General features: G+C 35.5%; 1 protein-coding gene across 2 annotated transcripts in view; it reads left to right on the forward strand.

The window, feature by feature from the left end:
* Positions 1 to 26,880, forward strand: part of COL21A1 (collagen type XXI alpha 1 chain) — a 186,439-nt gene that overhangs the window by 62,748 nt on the left and 96,811 nt on the right. Inside the window, exons 3-9 of one of the 2 annotated variants that reach the window (XM_049716247.1) lie at positions 1,379 to 1,930; positions 16,583 to 16,751; positions 16,843 to 17,059; positions 20,054 to 20,227; positions 21,303 to 21,380; positions 23,323 to 23,331; positions 23,632 to 23,715. In XM_049716247.1, the coding sequence (XP_049572204.1) occupies positions 1,379 to 1,930; positions 16,583 to 16,751; positions 16,843 to 17,059; positions 20,054 to 20,227; positions 21,303 to 21,380; positions 23,323 to 23,331; positions 23,632 to 23,715 (1,283 nt within the window). Of the gene's footprint in view, positions 1 to 1,378; positions 1,931 to 16,582; positions 16,752 to 16,842; positions 17,060 to 20,053; positions 20,228 to 21,302; positions 21,381 to 21,464; positions 23,716 to 26,880 lie in introns of those variants that run through there. The other variant, XM_049716246.1, reaches the window with a different exon arrangement.

A 26,880-nucleotide genomic window follows, 5' to 3' on the forward strand; every position in this document is an offset into this window, starting at 1 on the left:
ATTATTTTATTCTTTTTAATGGCTGAATAATATTCCATTGTATGTATGAACCACATCTTCTTTATCCATTCATCTTTTGATAGACATTTAGGTTTTTTCCATGTCTTGGCTATTGTGAATAGTGCTGCTATGAACATAGGGGTGCATGTATCTTTTTGAATTAAAGATATATGCCCAGTGGGATTGCTAGATCATATGGTAACTCTATTTTTAGTTTTCTGAAGAACCTCCTTACTGTTTTCCATAGTGGCTGCAAAGAAGATTTTTTTTTCTTTTCACAAGTGCTTAGAACTTGTCTGGGTATAACTTACACCACAGATAGTCTTTTTTTTTTTCCTGGTAGAACTCTAAGATGTGCTGATCTCATGTTTCCTGGTATCTTGAAACAAGAATCTTTACAGAGAAAGGAATAGCTTTATGCCCTTGAACATAGATTCACTTCACACGAGCTATTGTTTTGGCTACATTTGTGACTGAAGATGAGCATTCAGACCTTTAAACATTCATCTTGCATGTAGTGCAAGAGTGACCGCTTTCATAACCTTGGTTCATTTACATTTTCTCAACTATATCAAGAATGTGGGTCTTTGCTGGCTACTTTTGTCCTGAAGATAGCAGAAAGTTTGTTTATAATTTCTTACCCCCATTCATTGGTTTACATAAATTTTTATAAATATTTCAGGTTAGCGTTGAACTAAACATATTTCACTGATAACTTAAAGCAATGATGTTAGTCTATAGCCGAAAATCATTCATTTATTAAAATTTTTTGTTTTCATTTATTCAGTGGAGAAATACAATAAAATGTTGCTTTATAGTAATACCTGCCCCTACAGAGCTATCTAGATATCATATTCATATACAGCATCCATTTTTTATTCCCTATTTTTATTTTTTTTTATTTGGCCACATGGCACAGCATGTGGGACCTTAGTTCCTGGACCAGGGATCAAACCCATGCCCCCTGCAGTGGAAGTGCAGAGTCTTAACCACTGGACCGCCAGGGAAGTCCCTATTCCCTATTTTTAAAGCTGAATCATTAATACTTAAATTAAGACAAGCTAATTAAAAAATATCAACAAAAATCATAGCCCTCATTTATAAAGAATTTTCATAGGCTAGTCAGTGTGTCATAGTTAATCTTCACAAAGCTCTTATGAACTGGTTACTATTATCTTTTTTAAAAAATTTAGCATTATTGAGGTATAATTGACGTATAAAATTATAAGATAGTTAAACTATACATTGTGGCAACTTTATGTATATACATGTGAAAGGATTCCCCCTGTCTGGTTAATTAAAAATCCATTCATTTAAAACCTCTAATTTTTGTTTTTTATGTAACACATATACTCTGATGGTTTTCTTTTTCACTTAGGTTGCCGTACTGCTCCAACAGATTTAGTTTTCATCTTGGATGGCTCTTACAGTGTTGGTCCAGAAAACTTTGAAATAGTGAAAAAGTGGCTTGTCAATATCACAAAAAACTTTGACATAGGACCGAAGTTTATTCAGGTTGGAGTGGTTCAGTATAGTGACTACCCTGTCCTGGAGATTCCCCTTGGGAGCCACGAATCAGGAGAGAATTTGATGGCAGCTATGGAGTCCATACACTACTTGGGAGGAAACACAAAGACTGGAAAGGCCATCCAGTTTGCCCTTGATTACCTTTTTGCCAAGTCTTCACGATTGCTGACAAAGATGGCAGTAGTCCTTACGGATGGTAAATCCCAAGATGAAGTCAAGGATGTGGCAGAAGCAGCAAGAGACAGTAAAATAACACTATTTGCCATCGGTGTTGGTTCAGAAACAGAAGACGCAGAACTTAGAGCTATTGCCAACAAGCCTTCATCTACTTACGTGTTTTATGTGGAAGACTATATTGCAATATCCAAAATAAGGGAGGTGATGAAGCAGAAACTTTGTGAAGGTAAGCCTTAATATAATGTGGAAACAGTAATAATGATGCTTTCTTACATTTTGGTATAACCTGTTCATTTGGGAACTGGGGAAGATGGTTATATTTAATGTCAAATTATTTAAGTTAGAAATGAGGTGAGCACACATTTTTGTGCTATATTTTTCTGGATAAATTTTGTTTTTAGAAACAATTGCTTTCTTATAAAATCTACAATTGGGAAATATAATATTTTGTGTTTTCTTTTCAATTACAATATGTTTATTGTGGAGATGGTAGAAAATAAAACACCTAAATAATTAAAATATATGTAAACCACACATGGTCATATCAAACCTGTTAACAAGTTTTTGTCTTTTTCATCCTAATCTTTTCTTTTTTTGATTTCAGTGTGTCTGAGAGTTTATTCATGTGCCTAAATAAGGATAATATTGTATATATAATTTCATACTCTATTTTCATATTATTTATACTCTTATTGTGTATATAATTTTAATACTCTTAATATGATAGTGGAAAATCTTTTAAGATAATCTATTTAATTTCTCCATTTTTGTATGTTTGGTTTATTTCTAAGTTTTTCTAATACAAATAACAGTGAATATTCCTCTACCTAATTCTGAATGGGAATCTGTCGTCATTTCTTCAGAAAACAAAGATCAAATTACTAACATTTTTAAAACTTTGGAAGAATGTTAAAAATTCCACATGAGAAAAACTTAAACTCCACCAGCAATGAGGGAACATTTGAAAATATAGTACTTACCAGTCAATTATGTTTATATCATTTCATAAAACTGACTTCATGTGTATGATAGGTCCCCATGGGAAAGTTCCAGTTTTTGGTAAACATTAATCCTATTAGTGTATAGACATGCGTGTGTTCACATTATTTTTGGGGAAGAATAATTTATTCATATCTTTTATTTTTAATATTATAGGCATTTAATATACTATATACCTAAAAATAATGTTCATGTAGATGGAAATACTTTTTTCCCAGTTTCCCAACCTACAAATAGGTTGGTTCACATTTGATAGAAAAATTTCTAAATGATTGTGGCTTAGAAAACAAATTAATTCCTTCATTTTCTTCATATTTGGGAGGTATGGTAGCTTTTTGGATTATTTCTTTTAAAATGCATGGAAATATTAAACAACTACTTCAAAACAAAGAGAAAAAAAGCATAGAAGATTAAGCATTTTCTTTAATAAAACTTTAAAAAAGGTACTAACAAGTAAGTACAAATGGTCATTACAGTTATTCTTTTTATGAATCTCTAACAGTAAGACTGTGTTGACTTTTGTTGTGTTGAACAGGTCAAAGGGATTTAGATTTTTAATATGTTGTTAGAAATTTTTGGCTTTCAAGCTAAGTATATTTTATTATTAAAATAGAATTTTCATGGTGAAATTTCACTTACCATTCACCTTTTTTCTTTTTTTTATAAATTTATTTATTTATTTATTTATTTATGGCTGTGTTGAGTCTTCGTTGCTGCACACGGGCTTTCTCAAATTGCGGTGAGCTACTCTTCGTTAGGTTAGGGGCTACTCTTCGTTGCGGTGTGGTAGCTTCTCTTGTTGAGGAGCACAGGCTCTCGGCACGCGGACTTCAGTAGCTGTGGCTCATGGGCTCAGTAGTTGTGGCTTGCAGGCTCTAGAGCGCAGGCTCAGTAGTGTGGTGCATGCACTTAGTTGCTCCGTGGCATGTGGGATCTTCCAGGACCAGGGCTCAAACCTGTGTCCCCTGCATTGGCAGGTGGATTCTTAACCACTGAGCCACCAGGGAAGTCCCACTTACCATTCATCTTAATCCTAAAATTTAGATTTGATTAAATATGTCTGTTTAATATTTGCTTCAGAGAATTTTCCTATAGATCTGTATTTTGGTAAATGCATTCTCTCTAGATAAAAATTTTTAAAATACACATGAAAGAGTTGCTGTGTGAAAACGGGTAAAAATTCTTTCAGCTAAAATGTATGATCTGTAAAAAAAAAAAATCAAATTCGAAATCTTGCCAAATATTTCTTCAACTACACTCAGAAAAAGAATGTAAGTAATGTCTGTGTCTATTCAGTTCGCATGTTCAATGTACAATAGACATCTTTTAAAATGTACTTTTTGAAATTGTACTTGTGGGAGATATGGGCTTTTTTGCACTTGACTTTTTGTACTGTATTAGATTATGATTAATGCACTAAATTAATGCATTGCTGTATTGCAGCTTCTTCAAATCATATAATTTGTGTTTGATTATTTAACAAATTCATTTTTGTTTTGGACAAATAGTTAACTTCTACTTTGAGGTGTTTAGCATATAGGATTACTATTTCCTAATATCATTCCCTTTTATACTGTACTGTGGTTGATCCATGATGTACAAAATATTATCCACCTCTTTGTTCCCACATAGATTATTTCATCTTCATGGACCTATTGTTTCCTCGGAGGTGTATTCTGCAATACACTGCTTATTTCAGGACCGCCTAAAAGTGATGTGCAATGATTTCTTTCTTTATCTGAGAGTCTTTCTTCTAATTTGAGCTTAGTTTGTTCTTTCTTAGTTCTTTGACTTGTAAAGTTAGGCTGTTTATTTGAGATCTTTATTATTTTTTAATGTAGATTTTTATTGCTATGAATTTCCTTCTTACTGCTGCTTTTGCAGCATCCCATAAGTTTTGGTATGTTGTGTTTTAGTTTTTGTTTATCTCAAGATAATTTCTAATATCCCCTTTGACATAATGATTGTTCAAGAGCATATTGTTTAATTTCCACATATTTGTGAATTTTCCAGTTTTCTTCCTGACATTAATTTCTAGTTTCATTCCATTTTGGTTGGAACATATACCTCGTATGATTTCAATCTTCTTAAATTTGTTAAGACTTTTTTTTGACCTAACATGTTATCTATGCTGGAGAAGTTTTGTTTGTACTTGAGAATAATATGTATTCTGCTGCTGTGGTGGTGGTGGGTGGTGGTGGGTCACTGTTCTATATATGTCTGTTAGATCCATTTGGTCTATAGTGTTGTTCAAATTCTCTGTTTCCAGATCTGTTTGCAGACACATCTTCTGTCTGGATGTTCTATCCATTATTATAAGTGGAGCATTCAAGTCCCTTACTATTATTGTGTTGCTGTCTATTTATCCCTTCAGTTTTGTCAATGTTTGCCTCATATATTTGGGTGCTGTAATGTTGAGTGCATATGTATTTATAATTGTTATGTTTTGCTGGTGAATTGACCATTTTTCATTGTATAATGTCCTTCTTTGTCTCTTTTGACAGTTTTTGACTAATATAAGTGTCACCACCTTTGTTCTCTTTTGGTTAGCATTTGTATGGAGTATCTTATTCCATCCGTTTGCTTTTATCCTGTGTGTGTCCTTAATTCTAAAGTAAATTTCTTGCAGATAGTATAGATCTTGTTGTTTTTTTTTAAGTCCACTTAGCTACTCTATACCTTTTATTGGGGATTTTAATCAATTCACATCTGAAGTAATTACTGATAAGGAAGTATTTAATACTGTCATTTATTGTTTTCTGACTCAGCTTTTTTTTATCGCTCTTTTCTCTCTTGCTGTCTTCTGTGTTTCATTGATTTTTTTGTAGTGACATGCTTTGTTTCCTTTTAAATATACTTTTGCATATCTTCTATAGGTATTTTCTTTGTGGTTACCATGGGGGTTACATAAAACATCATATAGTTATATCAATCTATTTTAAGTTGATAACTTCAAATGCTCTGTATTTTTGCTTATTCCTGCCCTCTTTACACTTTTTTATTGATGCCACAAATTACATCCTCTTATATTGTGTATTCATTAATACAATTTCACATAGTTTATACTTTAGTCTTTTAACTTCTGTATCAGAATTAAAAATGATTTAAATACCACTGTTACAATATTACAGTATTCTGAGTTTGTCTATATATTTACTTTTATCAGCAAGTTTTATACTTTCCAGTGCTTCTGTGTTGCTGTTTAATAGTCTTTCCTTTCAATTTGAAGGACTTCCTTAGTATGTCTTATTAGGCAGGTCTAGTGGTAATAAACTTCCTCAGCTTTTTTTAATCTGGGAAAGTATTTATTTCTCTTTCTATTTTGAAGGACAGTTTTGCCAGATATAGTATTTTTGGTTGGCAGTTTTTTTTCTTTGAGCACTTTGAATATATTATCCCTTTCCCCTGTGACCTGTGAGATTTCTACTCAGAAATCTGGTGATTGTGTCATGGGGTGCCCTGTACATAATGAGTTGCTTTTGTCTTGCTGCTTTCAAAGTTCTCTCTTTGTCTTTGGTTTTTGACAATTTGATTGTAATGTGTCTTGATGTGGATATCTTTGAGTTCTTTAATCTGGATGTCCATTTCCTTTCCTAGATTTGAAAAGTTTTTGGCTATTATTTCTTTAAACAAGCTTGCTTCTTTCTTTCTTCTTCTTCTGCAGCTCCCATTATCTATATATTGGTCTACTTGATGGTGGGCATAAGACATGTAGGCTTTCTTCAGTCTTTGTCATTCTTTAAAATTTTGCCTGGATAATTTCAAAGGACCTGTCTTCAAGTCTGCTGATTCTTTCTTCTACTTGATCAAGGTTGATTTTGAACCCCTCTAGTCAATTTTCCAGTTCAATTATTATTTTCTGCTCCAAAAATTTCTGTTTGGTTCTCCTTTACATTTTCTGTCTTTCTCACTTTGTTGATGCATCATTTTCTTGAGCTCATAGAACATCCTATGATGTCTATTTTGAATTCTTTGTCAGATAATACACCTCCCTTTCTTTAGGGTCAGTATCTGGAGAGTTATTTTGTTCCTTTGATTGGGTCATGTATCTCATAGTTTGTTTCAAGATTTACACATTTGAAAAAACCGATACCTCTCCCAGTCTTTACCAACTGGCTTTGCACAGGGGAAATCCCTCAGCAATCACTCTGGCTAGAGATTCTGAAACCTTTTTTGGAGGGATGTGATTTCTCTGGAATTGTGTGAGCAATTCATTAATTAGAGAGACTGGTTTCTTTTTCAGGAGCTCATAATCTTTCACTCCCTTTGGTATCTGTCCCTTTGGTGTCTGTCTGTAATACTTCAAGTTCTCTAGTTCTCTAACCACAAGTTTCCCACTCCTTTGTTCTCAGTGGTCATCAGGTGTCCAGGTATGCTGGTTCCCTGTCAGCACCCTTAGTCAGGCAAGACCAGTATCATTCCTTCAGGCAGCACTTTGAAAATCTAGAATGCTGGATACATGCTCCACTCTTTTCTCTTTCTGAGGGAGAAGTCTCAGGTTGTGTGTCTTCTCCTGATCATGCTGAGCCATGCCAGCCACAACAAGCCACCCTCCCACTTTTATTTGTTCTGAGCAGTCCACAGGTATCCAAATGATTCTGGTTCCTTCAGTGCTGCAAATGAGGCAAGACAAGCTGAAAGCTGGAGCATTGGATGCATGCTCCACTTTTCTTTTTCCCTCCTGAGGGAGTCATTATAAGCTAGAGCATCTCTCCTGGCACTTATTTGTGTCAGCTTGGAGAGGGACTGATGTGGTAAGGTAAAATTATTCTTAATTACCTGTTTCATTGAAGCTGTTCTTGGCTTTGTGCTCACCTGGGGAACTTCAGCTTCCTAACCGGAATCTCACAAATGTATTTTGGTCCAATCTGTGTTTCAGTGGGAGAATATGGGTTGGGACTTTCTATTCTGCCATCTTGCTGACTTCACTCCTCTGTTCTTTTTATGAGTCAACCAGGCATGGGCTTGGTGCAACAGAATGAGGAGGGAAAAGAAAGTAATTTCCCCTTGTTCTCTGGAAGATACCTTCCTTAGGTGTCTTCAAGGGCTTCCAACAGCTTGTGGCTTGAATGATGGGGTTTCAAGGCCCATATTTTGATTCAGGTGAGCTGAACTTGCCTGTGCACAGGTGTGGGTAGTTAAAAGAGCAGGTCCTGGAAAACTGCCTGTGTATTCTTACTGTTCCATTTTCCACTATCTTGACTTTTGGATGAAGCAGGAAACTTATCTATTTCTTAAAAGAGTATATGGTGTTCACTCAAGAGGGACCAGAGGTCAGAATTAGCAATTAGCTGTGCAAATGTAGCCATATCTTGAGAGACAGAGAGAAAGATAAAGAGAGATAGAGATAAAGATAGAGAGATAGAGAGAGAGAGAGAGAGAGAGAGAGAGAGAGTGAGAGAGTGAGAGAGGGATACCACTTGCCCAAGTGGAACTTTGGTGTCTTTCATTCCAAAAACTTAGTGACTTTTTTCCCTCCGGTGCTTTCCACCATGATGCACTTTAACTTGGAATGATGTTCACGACTTCTGAATTTCTTTTTCTCTCACCGAAAATTATTCATATTTTCTATGACTCTTTGCTTGGTGATTGCTGGATAATTTGATTATCTAATTTAAGTCTTATAATACTTTATAATACTTTGTAATAATGGCCTGGTATATTACTCTACCCTACTCAGTTTAACTTCCATTTCAGTAGAAGACATAAAAGGTAAAGGTACACATATCAGGTGCCATGGCCAGGACAACTGAGTTGTTTTTGGAGGTAGTGAGTATTTTAGCTTACATGATTTCATAACATGTATGTGATTAACTTGTCTGCCCTCACATGAAACTCATATCCTTCCCTTCTGCCTCTCCACTATTGGTACACATATGCTTGAATTCACAACCACAGAGATGGGGCATGGAAAAATGAGAGGTGGGAGGTGGGGTGAAGTTTGGCAGATGGGATATGATGGAGTATAATATTTCATTAAACCTCATAGAATATTCAGGGGAATAACTTTATATTCTATCTGTAGATTAAAAGAATTTAAATCTAATCTGAATTGGTGACAATCTACATTGTCAAGGGCTTGTAGTATATCCAAAAATATGAATTTTCCATTCATTTAATTAGAGAGGCTAGAGCAATGTTTCAAATAAAGGAATATGATATGTTTATATTTTATGTGCAAAGCGATGTTTGGGTATTAAATTGGAAAATGTAGGATGACTATCGCATGATTCAGAAAATATACAAATTATAGCATACAGACTTTTCTCTCAGTGTTTATGATTGGATCTAGATGCAGCTGTATAAGTTAATTATTTCTAGGAAAGGAATACACAAGAAAACATTCACAATAATTTTCTTAGGAATATTTAAAGCTTGTATAAAATGCTCATTCTCCCATCCTTTCTCTCTCTCTAAAATATGATGTATGATAGCTATCACCTAATTACCTATTTTATGCTCATAACAGCTTCAACCTTTTTAAGTGACAGTTGGCATGCCAGTAGAAGTGAAAATTGGTACAACCACTTTGGGAAAGTCTTTGACATTATCTATTAGGACAAATGTACTGCTATCTTATGAAACAGTAATTCTATCCTAGATATTTAACTACGAGAAATAAGTTCATATGTTCACCAAAAGACTATTCAAGAATGTTCATAGCAGTTTTATTTAAAATAATCCCAAACTGGAAACAACTCAAATGATTGCCCACAGAAAAATGGATATAAGTACATCATAGTATAATTCATATAGTAGAATACTACACAGCAATACCATCAACAAAAACCACATCACTCTTATGTGCAAAACCAGGGATAAATCCACAGGCATTATGTTGAGCAAGAGAAGTCAAATTTTAAAAAAAGATACTGCATTGTTCATTTATATTAAGTTCAAGAACAGACAAAACTAAATTAATCAATGGGGACAGAAATCATAACAGTGGTGGCTTCTGGTGGTGGTGGTTATCCTCTGGGAAGGATCATGAGGTTGCTTTCAAGGTGTTAGACAGATTCTGTGTCTTGTCTGAGGCTAGCTATGTGAGTGTAGGCATGTGTGGCAATTGAACTATTGTATACTTGAGATTAAGTCATTTTACTGAATGTAGGTTGTATCTTAATAAAAAAGTTAAAAAAAAATCAGTAAGCACAATGTCTATTAAAGTAAAGCACTTGAATGTTTTTTCTTTAAACCTGAGTCTGTATGAATATGGTGGTCCAGCCCAATCTCTGGAGTCAGAACGAGATCCAGGTTTGGTTCCTGACTTTGTCAACATCACTTTCTTGAAGTGAAATCTTAGGCTAAGTGGCTGCCTCCAACCTTGGTGATAGAGACCTTATTTTATCTCATTTTATTTTTTTGCAGTTTAAATAATAGTAACATTTATATCTCATACAGTTCCTGTGGATCAGGGACATGGGTGAAGCTGGGCTGAATAGTCCTGATTCAGGTTCTCCCAAGGAATTGCAGTCAAGATGTCAGTTGAGGCGGCAGACCGCTGAAGGCATGACTGGGGCTAGAGGGTCTGCTTCCAAGGTGACTCACTCACAAGATTGGTGAGTCAGTGCTGGCTATTGGCAGGAGGTTTCAGTTCCTGGTCACATGGACGTCTCCAAGTTGCTGCTGGAGCATCCTTGCAACATGGCAGCTGGTTTCCCCTGAAGTGAGTGGTCCAAGAGAGCAAGGGGGGGCTGCAGTGTCTTTCATCGTCTAGACTTGCAAGCCACACCCCTTCATTTCTACAATATCCTACTGGTTATGAAGGCTAGCCCTGTCAGTGAGAGAGACCACATCTAATGAACGTTAATATCAGTATGCTAGATATTAGAGCAGCAGAGGAACATGTTAAGATGCATCGATGTTTGTTTAAAAAAATAGAGTTTGTATGTTAAAATGATGCATAAATGTAATATCTGACAAAAGTTCTTCCAATTCAAATTAAAAATGGAAAAGAAAAGGAGTAAAGAATGAGTTACAGGAATTGGACACAGACTATTGTCTGGATACGTGTAAAGGCAAGACACACTACCTTTCTTCATCTATAGTATTTGGTCAGAGGAAAAAATAACTTAGAAACATTTCAGACTTCCCTGGTGGCACAGTGGTTAAGAATCCACCTGCCAGTGCATGGGACATGGGTTCGAGCCCTAGTCTGTGAAGATCCCACATGCCACAGAGCAACTAAGCCCGTGTGCCACAACTACTGAGCCCATGTGCTGCAATTACCGAAGCCTGTGTGCCTAGAGCCCGTGCTCCACAATAAGTGAAGCCACTGCAATGAGAAGCCCACAGACCACAATGAAGAGTAGCCCTCGCTCACCGCAACTAGAGAAAGCCCACGCGCAGCAACGAAGACCAAATGCAGCCAAAAAAAAAAAAAAAAAAAGCATTTCATTACATAATCAATGGCTTTACAATGAAAAATGGCAAAACCAGATGAGTTGTTCTGTAATTTTGTAAGCCTTTAAAATTGTATTCTCCTTAGCTATTTTTTTTTTTTTTTTTTTTTGCTGTACGCGGGCCTCTCACTATTGTGGCCTCTCCCGTTGCGGAGAACAGGCTCCGGACGCGCAGGCTCAGCGGCCATGGCTCATAGGCCCAGCCGCTCCGCGGCATGTGGGATCCTCCCAAACCGGGGCACGAACCCGTGTCCCCTGCATCGGCAGGCGGACTCTCAACCACTGCGCCACCAGGGAAGCCCCTTAGCTATTTTTTAAGGCAAGGATGGGTTTCCATTTCTTATATTTTTTTCTTAGTGTTGAAAAATAATATCTTCTATGTTGGTGAGGCTACTTACTGGTGAAAAAAAATTTTGACTTTTCTGGTTTGTGCATAAGTTGTACTTAAGGCTAATTGGAGTTTATTGATCCCATTGACTCACCACTGAAAGGAGTGTTATAAAAATCTACACTTACTATGTCCTACTGTTAGCCATGCGTTTGGCAGACATCTTCCTCTGATGAAGGATTCTAAATCAACCTATATTTCAGGACAGTGGGATTACTTGCTGGTAAAATAGAATGAGATCATTCAGTCATGTGATGAGAAAAGAAACTTTGTGAACTTGGGCTTTAGTAAGAGAATTTCTACTTGGATAATTTATTTCAGATTTGCTATTGTTACTTTAGTGTATTTCCAATATGATGGGATGGAGTCTAAGTTATCACAATCTTGGTGAATGTGCCTCCTTTTTTATAAATTTGTACATGATGTTAAAGTCCATGGTGATATAATAGACCTTCAGGAAGGCAAATGTTTTAAATTGCCACTACATGCCATTGAGGATTGTCTATCTTTGGCACCTATACTCATGTTTGCCTTACCATTAAAACCAAGTTCAATCCAGGAAAGTTTAAAGAAGCTGGCTTTCACAGACCTAAACTGTACCAGGGGCACCGTTTTATTGGATTATCGGGTCTGGATCACTAAAATTACTTTTGGTCTCTGACCACAAATCTCCTTATAAAATTCCCAGTTGTCAGTTAAAATATGTGACTTCTGCAGAGGGTGGACTTACAAACAATCTTGCAATTGGATTAAGTAGGCACTTATAAACTAGGGTAGGTGTGATCTGGAATAATGTGTTCATTATTAATTAATGTGATAGTCCCCCTATCATATTAACTTATAAGTAGAAAGCTGTAGCTAGACATATGTGATTTCCCTGGTTAGACTCAAGAGATACACAGTTTTTGTGTTCTTGTCCATGGCAGGATTTTAAATAAAACACATTTTTATGATCCTAATAAGACTGAATTACTTATACTACTAAGCCCTGGGATTTAACAGAAAAGCAATTATTACTGGACCCCAGTGTTTAAAGTAAGTGGACTAATGTGTGCTCCACCCCAGAAAGTGTTCCTTTTCTGAATACTCTCTGAACGTATTAGAGTCAAATAAAATTATAACTGTGTAGTCTGTGTAGGAAACCATTTATGAACTTAAGGCTTTGAGGTTTTTCTTTTGGTTCTTGCTCCTGAATGCACTCCTTTAAACTAACTTGCTTTATCTAGATTGTTCTACTTACCTGTTGTATGTGTTATAGCAAGTCCCAACTGACTCTCTCTTAGCATTTGATTTTCCTGGTACTTAAAATGACAGCTTCCAAGTTCCAGTTTTTAATTCCAGTATCCATTCCCCTCTCTGTATGTGTTTGTATAGTTATACATAGATTTCTTTTTTCCTGCACAATAGGGAAGTTAATTATTGACCTCTGTTTCCGTAGAAGTTTGTGGAAGAATTGTTGGTTGGCAATCAAAGTAGCTTTTTATATATGGAAACTTTCTTTTATCTGTTTCCTATAGCTAGGTATATGCAAACATACAAACTGTATTTGAGCATTTTAACTACATTTTACTTTTCAGTTTCCATGTGTAAGGGTATTTTATTATTCTTGTAGGTGAGCAAATTTGGAAGAAAAATTATTTCTTCAAAAAACTATGGGTGTACCAGGGGCTGAGAGGAGAGAGGAATGGGGAGTTATGGTCTAATGGGTACAAAGTTTCTGTTTCTGAATAATAAAACTTTTCTGGAAATAGTGGTGATGGTTAAACAACATTTGAATGTAGTTAATGGCAATGAATTGTACACTTAAAAATAGTCAAAATGGTAAATTTTATGTTATGTATATTTTACAATTTAAAAAAAATTGAAAGCCAAAAAAAAAAAAGGAAAATATAATTATCTAAATACATTTATCCTAATAAGATGTACTAAGTGGTAATGAAAATGTGGCTGTAACGTGATTGTTAATTTACATTCCTGATTTCACGAACTATGCCACACTGTTTCCTATACAATTCTGGGGATTAGAATACAGTGCAAAAATTTGATTAAAGAAAAAGGATGAACACAATACTTGCTTTATCCCCCCCACGTGCATGCTATTTTGAAGTTACAAAGCATTTTTACATACTTCATCACATTTGATCCCAAAAAAATCCCTGTGAAGGAGATCATTATTCTCATGTCACAGATGAGAAGCCAGAGGTTCATGAGAGGTTAAGAGAGAGGCTGAGGTCTAAACCTCAGATTCTGGTCTTCAGTTGGAGCTCTTTGTTTACCATCTTATAACTTCTCTTTTGTAAAGCAAATCAGAGGAGCAATTCAAATCTGAATATTTATATGATGTCATGTTTAACACATTTTCTTTTCAGCTGAACTTCTTTCTTTTGCAGTTTTAAATCAAGTGCATTTGAAGTGAGGCCCCCTATTGTTCTATATTACCCTGTCCCCTGCTAGAAACAAACCCTGCATCATAATGACAGGAAAAATTTAATTTAGTTTATTGATTTATGATTTCAACTCAGTCATACAGTATTATTGGGACACTTATTTTCTGCTTCTTATGTTTTCATGTGGAGGGACTTCAGCCAGACTGACTTTTTTTTAATAAGTCATCTTGATTTTATATTAAAAAGTTTTAAAATTATAACAAATCTCAGTTTTAAGTAGAGATGAAAAGGTTTGCTAAATAAAACACTAGTCCAGTAATGTAGTAAAGGAATAATATTTGTCAGAATAGGGATTATTTCAAAATGCAAAGATGGTTTAATAGTGAAGTCTGATTTGTCACTCTTCTGCTCAAAATTCACCTGAATTGGCTTTTTTCTTGACTCAGGCAATTTCTTTTTGGTTCTCATTCTTCAAAATTAAAACCGATGCTGCAATGAGTATATAGATTGACTTTTCTGATCTCTCCCCACCTTCTTTCACTCTTTACCACTGATGAGAAGAGGCATTTTCGGATAAGGGAGTTTGATAAAAGAAGCTGGTCCTAGCTGGCGAAGTGCCTTAGATGTTCTTCCCTTTGGATCAGCAGGTCTGTGGAGCTGGTGTTCCCTTTCCGCTTTAGATCATATGTGAACTTAACAGGCAGTCCTGCTCCTGAGGTGGGTGGGGATTGAATCAGCCCTGCTGGGCTGCCAGGCGGGGGTGGTTAATTACAGTGTACAGTCTCATCAGACTCACTGGATCACGCCTCTAACCAGCATCTTCTGTTTGCCTGGTTCCTGTATCTTCCTATCAGTTAGCTCTAAGCTTCCCAGAGGAAGAAGAATGTGATTGAATAGGTCCCTTCAAAATTCAGCATCCTCAGACCTGAAGATGAAAATACCCCTCCTTTCCCAGGAACACATCTACTTTTATTTATATCAAACCTTTATTTTATTTCCAATATTAATGTTTCAAATGTCCATCAATAAGTATACAGATAAATTGTGATATATCCATACAATGGACTTCTAATCAGCAGCAAAAAAGAATGAACTACTGAAACACACAACCAGAGTGGATCTAAAATAATCATGCTGAATGAAAGAAGCCAGACAAGAAGGAGTACATACAATATGTGTCCATTTTTTATAGAACTATACGAAATTCAAACTTATTTGTAGTGACAGAAAGCATATCAGTGGTGCCTGAGAATGGGGATGGGAGTGGGGTAGTGAATGGTGACAGACAGAGATTGCAATGAACATGAGGAAACTTTTGGGGGTGATGCATATGTTCGTTATCTTGTCGGTGGTGATGGTTTTACAGGTATATACATATGTCAAAACTAATCAGATGGTAAACTTTATGTTTAGTTTACTGAGTATCAATTTACCTCAGTAAAGCTACTTAAAAAACAAACAAACAAACAAACAAAAACTCAGCATCCTCAGACCTGAAGAGGAAAAATGCCCCTCCTTTCCCAGGAATACAGCTAATTTTATTTATATCAAACCTTTATTTAATTTCTAATAGTCTATGGTACAAGTTATGACAGTATTATTGGGCTAACAAAATTCATCTCTTTACTTTTTACTGTTTTATAAATATGATACTTTTCCCTTTTCTTAATGTTTTGTAAGAGAGTGATTATCTTAAAGTACCTTTAGTGGAGTTTGTTCTTTTATTCTCTTAGCTGCTCTATAAAATATAAGCAGTCAGGCTCAATGTGTATGTTATACGATGGCCTTGGAAGAATCTGAAAATATTGCAACATTCCTCCAGTATGACAGTTTAATAGCATTGCAACCAAACAGAATTTTCCACATAATTTGAGACACTGGTTTCCCAGAGAATTGAAAAGCGTATCACATTTTTATAATTTATATAAATGACTGTATAACTAATAAGAACCTGCTGTATAAAAATATAAAATTAAATTTAAAAAAATGACTGTATAATGCAAACCTTAATGATTCTTCTTAAGGAAAAAGTCTTTATTCATTTATAAATGTGATTAATATAATATATAATCTGATTAATCATAGATGAGATAATAAGCCCATTTGAAGATTTTCCATGAACAGAAAAGATGTACAGTTAAGTTTTTTCCAGAGTGAGAGAACCAAGATATTTGAACTGTAGGATTATAAACTGCTAGAACTGGAAAGAACATTGGGAACAACACACATTTCTTACCCCTCAAATGCTGGGAATGCAAGAAAGCAATCAGAATTCATCTCCTAGATCCAAGAAATTTGAGAGCATTATTCAAGGGTGCGTGACTACCAGCAAATCTTGGATGAGAATCATGAATCCTGCTCCAGCCCTCTCCTACTGGCCAGGTGTTAAGTTGCCTCATATTCAAAATAGTGAAGTGTAAATTTCAGCATAGTGTTGCCCTTAAAACAATCCATGAACAAATGTGCCTTTTACATTTCTGTTTTTTTTTCATCCCCTTTTAGGGAGAAAGAAGGCAATTGAGACTTCATTCTCAAATACCAAATACACTCCCACGTGTTTTCTCAGAAATGCATTTACATACATATGTGTGCATATAGAAATTTTATAATTCTATGTTCTTTAATATTCCTCCCTTGATTTTCTTTTTGTTGAAGTAACCCATGATTAATCAACTTCTACCCCTTTTGCTTTTGCTTTATAGAATCTGTCTGTCCAACACGAATTCCAGTGGCAGCTCGTGATGAGAAGGGGTTTGATATTCTTTTAGGCTTGGGTGTAAAGAAAAAGGCTAAGAAAAGAATTCAGCTTTCACCAACAAAGATAAAAGGATATGAAGTGACATCAAAAGTCGATTTATCAGAACTCACAAGGTAAACGTTATGTGTCGATACAGCGTTTTCTTGATGTTTCTGTAGACATGTTGAGAATTCTTTAAGCTCATACATGTTCTTCTTTTTCCAGCAACGTTTTCCCAGAAGGTCTTCCTCCATCATATGTATTTGTCTCCACTCAGAGATTTAAGGTCAAGAAAGTGTGGGATTTATGGAGAATTTTAACCATTGACGGAAGGCCACAAATAGCAGTTACCTTAAATGGAGTGGATAAAACTTTATTATTTACAACAACCAGCATCATTAATGGCTCACAACTGGTCACCTTTGCTGACCCTCGAGTTAAGGTAAAGATGCTTGGGTATGATTATGGTATTCACGGGGAATGACCATCAGGTTTGTGTGTTTTGGGAGAGGAGAGCCATAATTTGAACCTGACTGAAAAAATAATGATTTCATATTTTAATTTTGCTTCATTGACTAAAAGGAACAAAGGAAGAATATTTGTTTCTTTTTTAATTGAAGTAGAGTTGATTTACAATGTGATGTTAATTTCTGCTGTACAGAAAACTGATTCAGTTATACATATATGCATACGTATTCTTTTTCATATTCTTTTCCATTGTGGTTTATCACAGGATATTGAATACAGTTCCCTGTGCTATACAGTAGGACCTTGTTGTTTATCCATTCTATACATAATAGTTTGTATTTACTAATCCCAAACTCCCAGCCCATCCCTTTCCCACCCCCCTTTCCCCTTGGCAAGCACAGTTCTGGTCTCTGTGTCTGTGAGTCTGTTTCTGTTTCGTAGGTAATTTCATTTGTGTCATATTTTAGATTCCACATATGAGTGATATCGTATGATATTTGTCCTTCTCTGTCTTATTTAGTTCACTTAGTATGATAATCTCTAGGTCCATCCATGTTGCTGCAAATGGCATTATTTTGTTCTTTTTTATGGCTGAGTAATATTCTATTGTATATATGTACCACATCTTCTTTATCCATTCATCTGTTGATGGATATTTAGGTTGCATCCATGTCTTGGCTATTGTAAATAGTGCTGCTAGGAACATAGGGGTGCATGTACCTTTTTGAATTATAGTTTTGTCCAGATATATGTCCAGGAGTGGGATTTCTGGATCATATATGGCAACTCTATTTTTAGTGAAAATTTGTTTTTTAATTCATATGAGATTAAGGGGTGCAGGAACTAACATTTTTGAGTGCCTGCTTCTAGGTGCCAGGAACATTTAATTTTAATAATCACCCAAGGAAGAAGCTATTGCTCTCATTTTAAAGATAAAATACCAAAGTTCAAGGATATTAAATTCTCTTTCCAAGTAACATGGCTAGTAAGTGGTGACATCAGGAATTTAATTTAGGTCTGGTCACTTTCAAAGTCTGTGTTTGTCTATTTTGTACTGCCATGTCCTACAGGATATTGAGATAAATTCATATTTGTTAGAACATTAAATACAGGTAGGAAATATGTACAGAATTCACATTTATTTGGATGACAGCTTATATTCCCAAAAGGAGCATATATTTAATAAAATTCATAAACTAAAAGTGTATTTTTCAAGTCAAATGTGTTCAGAATATAGATGCCATGATAAAATCAATTACATTTTGATTATTACTGTAATTATGATAGTCAAATTGTACATTATATAATTTAGGAAATATACAAGGCTGTACATGAAATTATGCATTTATCCAATTTCTTCATTTGGTAAGCAGAATACATTTTTAAAAAAATTGTTTTCTACTATTTTCATTAAAGGCAATGTGCTAGGTTCTGTAAGAAATGACAAATGAATAAGGCATGTTTCTAATCTTCAAGGAATTTATTTATAATGGGATATTCAGTGCTTCTGGTATCTAAAAGAAGTACGAAAAGTTAGTGGACTGTGGAAGGAAAAGTGGATTCTAATACAAAATGTGGGCCAGTCTTCATAAATGAGATGGTTTTTGGAATGTAGGATGAAGGATGTACAGGATTTTGTTGGAGAGAGAGAAGGACACGGAAGTCAATGGTTCATTATTGAGTAGTCATGTGTGGTGAAATGCAGGGTTTTTATTTATAGAATAGAACGTGGTGCCCCCTGTGTTTGGAGTATAAGATACATGAAAGAAAAGCTAGAAAGGTATAAGCTCAGTTTGCATGGACGTGGGAACCGTACAAAGGGTTTTGCATTTCAATCAGTGGATGACGGGATTCCATCAAAAGGTCTTGATCACAGGCGTGTCATGGTCAAAGTAGCTCTCTCCTCTCCTTCTTTCCCTTCTTCTTTTGTAAAGAATACTTTTGACTCTTTCCTGGAATTGGACTAGGTCCTAGGAATACAGAAATTAATAATATTAATTCTAGTAGAGGTAAGAAGGTTGGCTTGGAGAGGGAAGGGATAGGGATTGAGATGTGTTTGAAAATTATTCAAATAAAACAAGACATCTATGAGCCTAAATTATGGCAATGAGAATGGCAATGGAGAAGTGAATTTGAGTCGTGTTTAAGACACATCCTTGGTAGAATTTTGCATCTATTTGTTATGGCAACTGAGGGAAGGGGAAAGAGGTAAAGGCACTTGTATGGTTTAGAAACTGAGGATACTATTATCCCAGGGAAATCGGGAGAGGAAGAAAGTTTGGGGGATTTTTCAAGTTCATTTTGTTACATACTCTGTCAGACTGATTGTGAAACTCCTGGCAAAATTATTCTAGCCAATGTTAGAATTATAGGTACCATATATGAGAAAGAGGTCCAGGCTATCAATGTGGATATGGGAGATATTCCATAAAAGTTATAACTGAACTGTTGGAATGAATGAGATCATCAAGGGGAGAATGGAAAAGGTCAAGGACCGACCTGTGGGGAATGCCCTCATTAAAAGGCAGGTTGAGGAAAATGAACCCTCAAAGAGATAGAGAATGGACAGTTGTAGAAGAAGGAATGAAGGTGATCAAGATGGTTTGAATCACGGAAGCTGAGACCATCAATGTGGATGGACTAGTTACAGGGTCCACAGTTGCCATGAAGTAAATAAAATGAGGGAATGAAAGAAGCCACTTGGATTGGGACATTAGGAACTTATCTGTGACCTTGAAGGAGTTGTTTCAGTAAATACTTTGGTACAGCCACTTTGAGATGTGAAATGGAAATGCAGCTAGGGATTAAAATAATTGCTGGGTGGCCTTTGAGACCCAGCTTGCGTCAGGGTGAGTTAGAATATGATATGATCAATCTGGGTGGTATGGATTTACACTTGATGACAACAAAGAAACGAAAAGATTGTTTGGAACTCTATTTATGAATCTGCTGTACTTTCTTCCTACAGACATTATTTGATGAAGGCTGGCATCAAATTCGTCTCTTAGTAACCGAACAAGATGTAACTCTGTATATTGATGATCAACAAATTGAAAACAAGCCCTTACATCCAGTTTTAGGGCTGTTCATCAGTGGGCAAACCCAAATTGGAAAATACTCTGGGAAAGAAGAAACCGTTCAGGTGGATAAAAATGATCTGCTTTTCGTATTATATAAAATGGAGCTTTGGTGATAGTATTTATTCCATTTAACTGTATTTAACTTAATTCCTTTAAGAGACTTAATGAAAATGTGGTCAGTTCATTAGTGAAATTGTGTGTGTGTATGAAAATGAAAAATCAAACAATATAATAATTCTTAGAAATTTGTTCCCCTAGGTGTAGGGTAGAATCTATGTTCTTATGGACCATCAATTTCATATTTCCCAGGAGAAGCATAGAATATATCATGAATTTGGGAAAGGATTACAGCTGTGATCGGGGCTTGTAAAAATTTCTTTGCAGCTGTGAGGATAAAATTAGATTAATGCATGTCAGTGTTCTTCATAAACAAAACGGTGACTATTTTGGTATCTCTTTAAACTAGAATATCTGTGTGCGGGTTGAGAAGTGTGTATGTAAAAGATAGCCATTTCTTGAAAAATCCTTTATTTGAAAAGGTATGTCTTTCCTACTCTGTTTCTATTAAGGGAAGACTGTGTCATATTCAAATGTAGGATTACACATATGGTCTCTATGTATTAATGTTACACGTCAAATTGTAGTAAATATTTAAATAGTGACAGGTGCTGGGCTTACTCATCACACAATACTCCGTGCCAAGAACTAAATCTCTGAAACTAAAGATGGTTTCTTGACCCGACTCTGTGCAATCAGGGATGTGAAGAGATGTAGGGTAAACACAGAAAGCCTGGGAAAGCTTTTAAGTTGCCTAGGAAATGCCGTCTAGATGAGCTCTTAATAGAAGGATACTACAGAAGCTCCACTGGGTTTCCCAAAGAAGTCAGAGGTTTGTTTTTGGTGCTAGGGAAGTTTTTCTTAGGAGTTTTGTTGCGTCACATCTTTACACTATATGTTAAGTATTTAAATTTTGTATGTTTATTGCTTATTGTATTTTTATTGTTAACGAAGCTAAGTGTTTCGATCTGTATTTTATATGATTGCTAACTACACTGGCTGCTTCTGTGTATGTGAATTGCTTTTATAAAACAATTTGCTTGGGCCTCAACTTTAACTTGATTTGTTTTATGTTTCTAGTTTGATGTCCAAAAGTTACGAATCTACTGTGACCCAGAGCAGAACAACCGGGAGACAGCATGTGAGATTCCTGGATTTGTGAGTACGATGAATTATATTTTCCTAAGTGTTGCTTCAGTACTTTCAAAGCAAGAAATAAAACGCAGATAATATACGAGCTTTAATTTAACATATAGAGTTAATTTGTTTCTTCATTGTCAATGCAAATAAAATGACACTGATTAAACCATATTTTGAGGTTCATAATTGAAATAAAATTATAATGTGTACAAGTGTAAATGGAAGACCACGGGAAATATTTTCTCATCTCAGATTGATTGTTCCACTACTCAAGTGAAGCAGGGATAGACCTGCTCTAGAAAAACGTAGAATTCGTTGTCTGAATGTCCAGTAAGTAAAATACATTTCTATACTTTATTAAATGTGTGGGTGAAATACCTCACGTGGCACAATTCTGAAGAATGGAAAATTATTCATTTTCCTGTTTACTAGCACGTTTTCTCAAACCATAATGAGTATAAATTTTTCTTTTTGTTGTTGTTGCCACCCAAGTAGGATTTTCTTATAATTCTAGGATATAAGCAAATTTCTATTTATTTAGCTATTTTCATTAATGCGTTAGAAAGAAAAAGATTATAAGCTAAAATGTTATAGAGTCTGATCATATACGTGTGTGAGTGTGTGTGTGTGTGTGTGTGTGTGTGTGTGAGATCAATCCCTTTTCCCCTGGGCAAGAAACAGTATATTGTTGCTAGTGAAAATAAGGTAAAATGTCATAAAACTTTTTGACAATGTGGATTTCCAGTCATATTTGAACCCTACGTAGTTCTTTTCATTTGTATAGTCATGCTGTCATCATTTTCTTATTTCCTATCAAACTGAATAAATTATGGATCCATATTCTGAAAATTTGAGGACATAGAGCAGCACATTTGAAGGATCTGTAATAAAATCAAAGATGGAAGCTTCTAGAAATGATTCATTCTGGATTTTCTACTTAAGTAGTTGTTTAAACACTATAATATTTATTTTAGATACTTATAACTTGGAATATAAATCTCTCCTAAAAGCATCAAGAAGTTATTTCATTTTGAGAGTCCATGGTACATACTTGATTTATTGCTATTTCTCCATTGATGTTATGCCATGACTATGACCCCCCATATAATAGAAGCATAGAGTGAGATTGTAGATTCTGTGTTCTCACATCCACTTTTCTGTGTTTTTATGGCTCCTTCCTCACTCTCAGGTATGACTTTTTCAGGCTTGTTTACCCTTTTCATCTTCATTGCCACCTTCTCATTTTCTGATCTAATCTGTTATTGTTTGGAAAGATTATTAACCTATTTTAAAATTGTGTGTCATTCAGTAAGAAATAGATGGCTTAGTAAGAAGCTTTTCTAAAGTAAATTGCATAAAATTGAACGCATGCAGGGGCTTCCCTGGTGGCGCAGTGGTTTAGAGTCCGCCTGCCGATGCAGGGGACACGGGTTTGTGCCCCGGTCCGGGAAGATCCCACATGCCGCAGAGCTGCTGGGTCCGTGAGCCATGGCCGCTGCGCCTGCGCGTCCAGAGCCTGTGCTCCGCAACTGGAGAGGCCACAACAGTGAGAGGCCTGCGTACCGCAAAAAAAAAAAAAAAAAAAAAAAAAAAAATTGAATGCATGCAGTTTGCGACTTGCTTAGATGTGTTTTGGCTTTTTCTCTGGTTCTTAAGTGATTCCCAGAAAGTTCAAGAGAGCGTATAAACCCCACATTGAGGTATTTTTGTTCTTGTGTGGCTGTTATACCAAGCACACTCTCCATCATTGCTAATTTCCTTCCTTTATCCTATTATAAATGTGGGAATAACATAAATAGGTAATGTTTTAGTATCGTTGCAAGCAAATGTTTTAGCTCTTGCTGGTTTTGGTACTTCATTTATCTCTACCCTGGACAAGGAAATATCTGTAAATTAGGAAGATAATTTAGACATTTAATTAGAAACATGTCTTAAAACACATTTGTTGTTTTTCTTTCAGAACGGTGAGGTAGGCCTGGATACTATTATTCTCCTTAAGGTAGTATTTGCATTGTGGGACTGTTTAACTTCCTTCCAACAATTGTAAGTATGTTAGATAAATAGAACCCATTTTTATGTAGTCTGAATGTATCTAGTATTCATAGCTTTTTTGTGATTCTGAATTTCTTATTGGATGGGACTAAATAAAATTGGACAGTAAATATAAGATATCTTTACCATTTCACACACACATATAGACATGCACAGGCATATGTGCACATATGTATGTGTCTTGCCATGTGCCTTTATCTCCATTTTTGTCTTTTAGTGCTTCAATGGTCCCAGTGATGTTGGTTCAACGGCAGCTCCCTGTATTTGTCCTCCAGGAAAACCAGGACTACAAGGCCCCAAAGTGAGTAATACCTAACATACTACTTTTGATAAAACACACAAATAAGAGCTGAGTAGACACCAAATTCCTAATCACCATTGACTCTGTTGTGAAATGTCTGCCTAATACCTTAGAATAGTTTAAAATGTGAATTTTAGTGATTTTTTAAAAAAGTGGTTCTAATCTGTAATTGCCTTTGAACCTAAAACTGATACCACATAAAGTGAGGGAGTGTTATTTGTTTGCTTGTTTGTCTGTTTGTTTTCTCCCCTAATACCACTACTGTATCCCAAGAATGATACCTCCTTACAACCTGGTAAAAAATGAAGAAAGGTCATTTGTTAAAATACGTTCTAAATTCTTAAATGTCTAAATGCTTATTCTGTCAAAATGATTTTCAGATAGAAAAATGAAGTAAAAAATTTAAAGTTGGTTTGAATGTTGTGTTTGATGTCCAATTCTAAAAAGAGAGGCAAGTGTGTATATGTGTGTGCATGTGTATTGATTTATTTATTTTACTTAATCATGTAATAATTACTTTTAGTCATATTCATACATGCATATCTCCCAGTTACATTTACATATTTATTTGTGTGTGTATCTGTATATATATTATTTGTGTGTATATGTGTTATTTGTGTGTGTATATATATGAAAACATATATTCAACTGTGTACACGTTTGTATATGATTGGAACCATGATGTGCATTCTATTTTATAACTAGTCACTTTTTAACATAACAAATACTCTGAATATGTTTCTGTATTATAAATATGAATGACTAAATTTTTTAAAGTAAGTTGATACTAATCGTGGCATCACTTAGACATAGCCTAAGATACTGAGATGTCAAGTGGTTTGTCCACTATAGATAAATCTTGTTTATTTAATATTATTTTAAAATATCATCTAGATAAAAATAATGTCTAACTTGAAAGCAAGTATGACTTCCTAGCCAGAAAGAATGTTTCATGTATTGCTCATCTGTTACTTGAAGTGACCATAATAAATTCTGTTAAATGAGTTGTAATGTTCATTTAGATGGAATTTTCTGAGAGTTTTAATCATCACAACTAAAAATTTTCAGTTTTTAGACTGGTAATCTGAGAGTCGGATTCTTCCTAACTTTTGTGCATGTTTCCCCATCTATTTTCAGTTGATAGTTCATAACCTACTTCAAACCTAGCTGTTAAAATCAAGAAAGAAATGCAATTTAAGAATTAAAAGAATGGGATTTCCCTGGTGGTGCAGTGGTTGAGACTTCGCCTTCCAATATGGGGGTGTAGGTTTGATCCCTGGTCAGGGAGCTAAGATCCCACATGCCTTGGGGCCAAAAAACCAAAAACCTAAAGCAGAAGCAATATTGTAACAAATTCAATAAAGACTTCCAAAAAAAATGGTGCACATCAAAAAACAAATCTTAAAAAATAAGAAATAAAAGAATACATTCAATACTTCATTCAAAGTAAATCTGTTTGGCTTGGAACTTCACTTCATTCCATTATAATCAATTTACTATTGTGAACAATTTTTAGATTGCCTTTAAGAAGGTTAATCCAAGTGTTCTTCTATTAAAGTAACCATGTTATTTAGGATGCCTGATACAAAGGAAAAATACCTATAAGATGTTTCTGGGAGAAATTACCTTGCAAGGCAGCATGGTGTGACCTACCAGCAGACTATCTTTTGAAACATAGTTATACAGCTTATTCAACTTGGGTTGTTATACATAGAAATGATTTGATCTGCAAGAGATCAGAGTCCTATGACATCTGATTTCTCTAAGCCCAGAGGGCCTTCCAGCCCCTCAGGCCACCCCCAGAGACTCTAAGGGGCTGTCCACTTCCAGGTGTGGGGCACCTGATGCCTCTCATGTTTCCTGATTCATCATTAGTGATCCATTAGGCATCTTGAAGTGACACCAATTTTTATGCCTGTATGTTTCTATAGCAAATTTTTAGCACACCCTTCGTCTTATCTGGGAAAGCCTCTGATTTTCAGTATTTCCAAGTTTCATGTGTTCCTCATTTTCATTCTCTTTTCTTAGTCATCATCTAGCCCCACTGCCACCTACTACTTTAAGTGAAATTGCAGTTTTCCACAGATCTTCAAGTTGGCGTGCCTTCTTAATCTGCTTTCCATTTTCTTCAGAAAATCTGGCAGGAGGACAGGACACACACACACTCTTCCATCCTTTTAGGGCTCTTTCCCCTGGAGGTGGTTCCTTACCCACATTGGAGACCTGCATGTGAAAAACAGAATCCCTAGCAACACCCTGAGTTGTTCTTCCTTTAGAGAATTTCTGGCCCGGGAAATTGATAGAGTTTTAATTAGTTCAACAGAATCAGAACTAAAACAGATGAATGGATTTTACTATAGATCCAACTGAGACGTATTGCCTGTTTTTGTGAGATGCTCTCTGGAAAGTTTTACAGATTTCCATCAAGCAGACTTACCTGTGCAGGAGAATCTAGTCTTCCCATTAGCCAGAAATTGGGTTCTCGGAGCTGAGAGTTTGGTCATGAAACTGAAACAGAGGAGAAATTTGTGTGTGGATAGGTGGGTAAGTGCTTATTCTAAGATAAAGTCGGTCATCTGCTTCAAGTTCTCTCAATTTCCAACAAATATGACATGCCTATTGCAAAACCAGGTTAAATTAACTAAGGTATCCCATACTTGGACTTTTCATGGCATTATAACTATTTAATATGCATAGAAAAATATATTTGTCATGGGGCTGTGAGCCCCTGTATGCTGGCTTATTTATTCTGTGTCCTTAATGTCAAAGGGAGTGATTAAATTAATGACTCTCTGGGAATGATTTTTATATGCAAACACTTCACAACAAGGTTAATACAAACTAAATTCTCCTTTGGAATTCCACTGTCTAGCACAGTGCTTAATAATAATATATTTTTTATGTAAAAATTTATGAAATCATTGAAAAAATAAGGTTCACCCCTCCTCCTGATTAACCTATATGGAATACCTTTGTTCTATGTGAAAGATCCAGGCAATCCCCAATTTACAAACAGCTCCCTTCCAAAAGACCTATCCATGCAAATGGCAGCTTCTTCTCCCACTTCATAGCTGGAGGAACATTTATGGGGACAAACTCCCCACATTTGATCTAATCTTAAATGTTAGATCTATGAGTGCAGAAGTGGAAAGAAAGCCTTTTTTT

This window comes from Orcinus orca, chromosome 10 (assembly GCF_937001465.1).
Source record: "Orcinus orca chromosome 10, mOrcOrc1.1, whole genome shotgun sequence".
Taxonomy (NCBI): Eukaryota; Metazoa; Chordata; class Mammalia; order Artiodactyla; family Delphinidae; genus Orcinus; species Orcinus orca.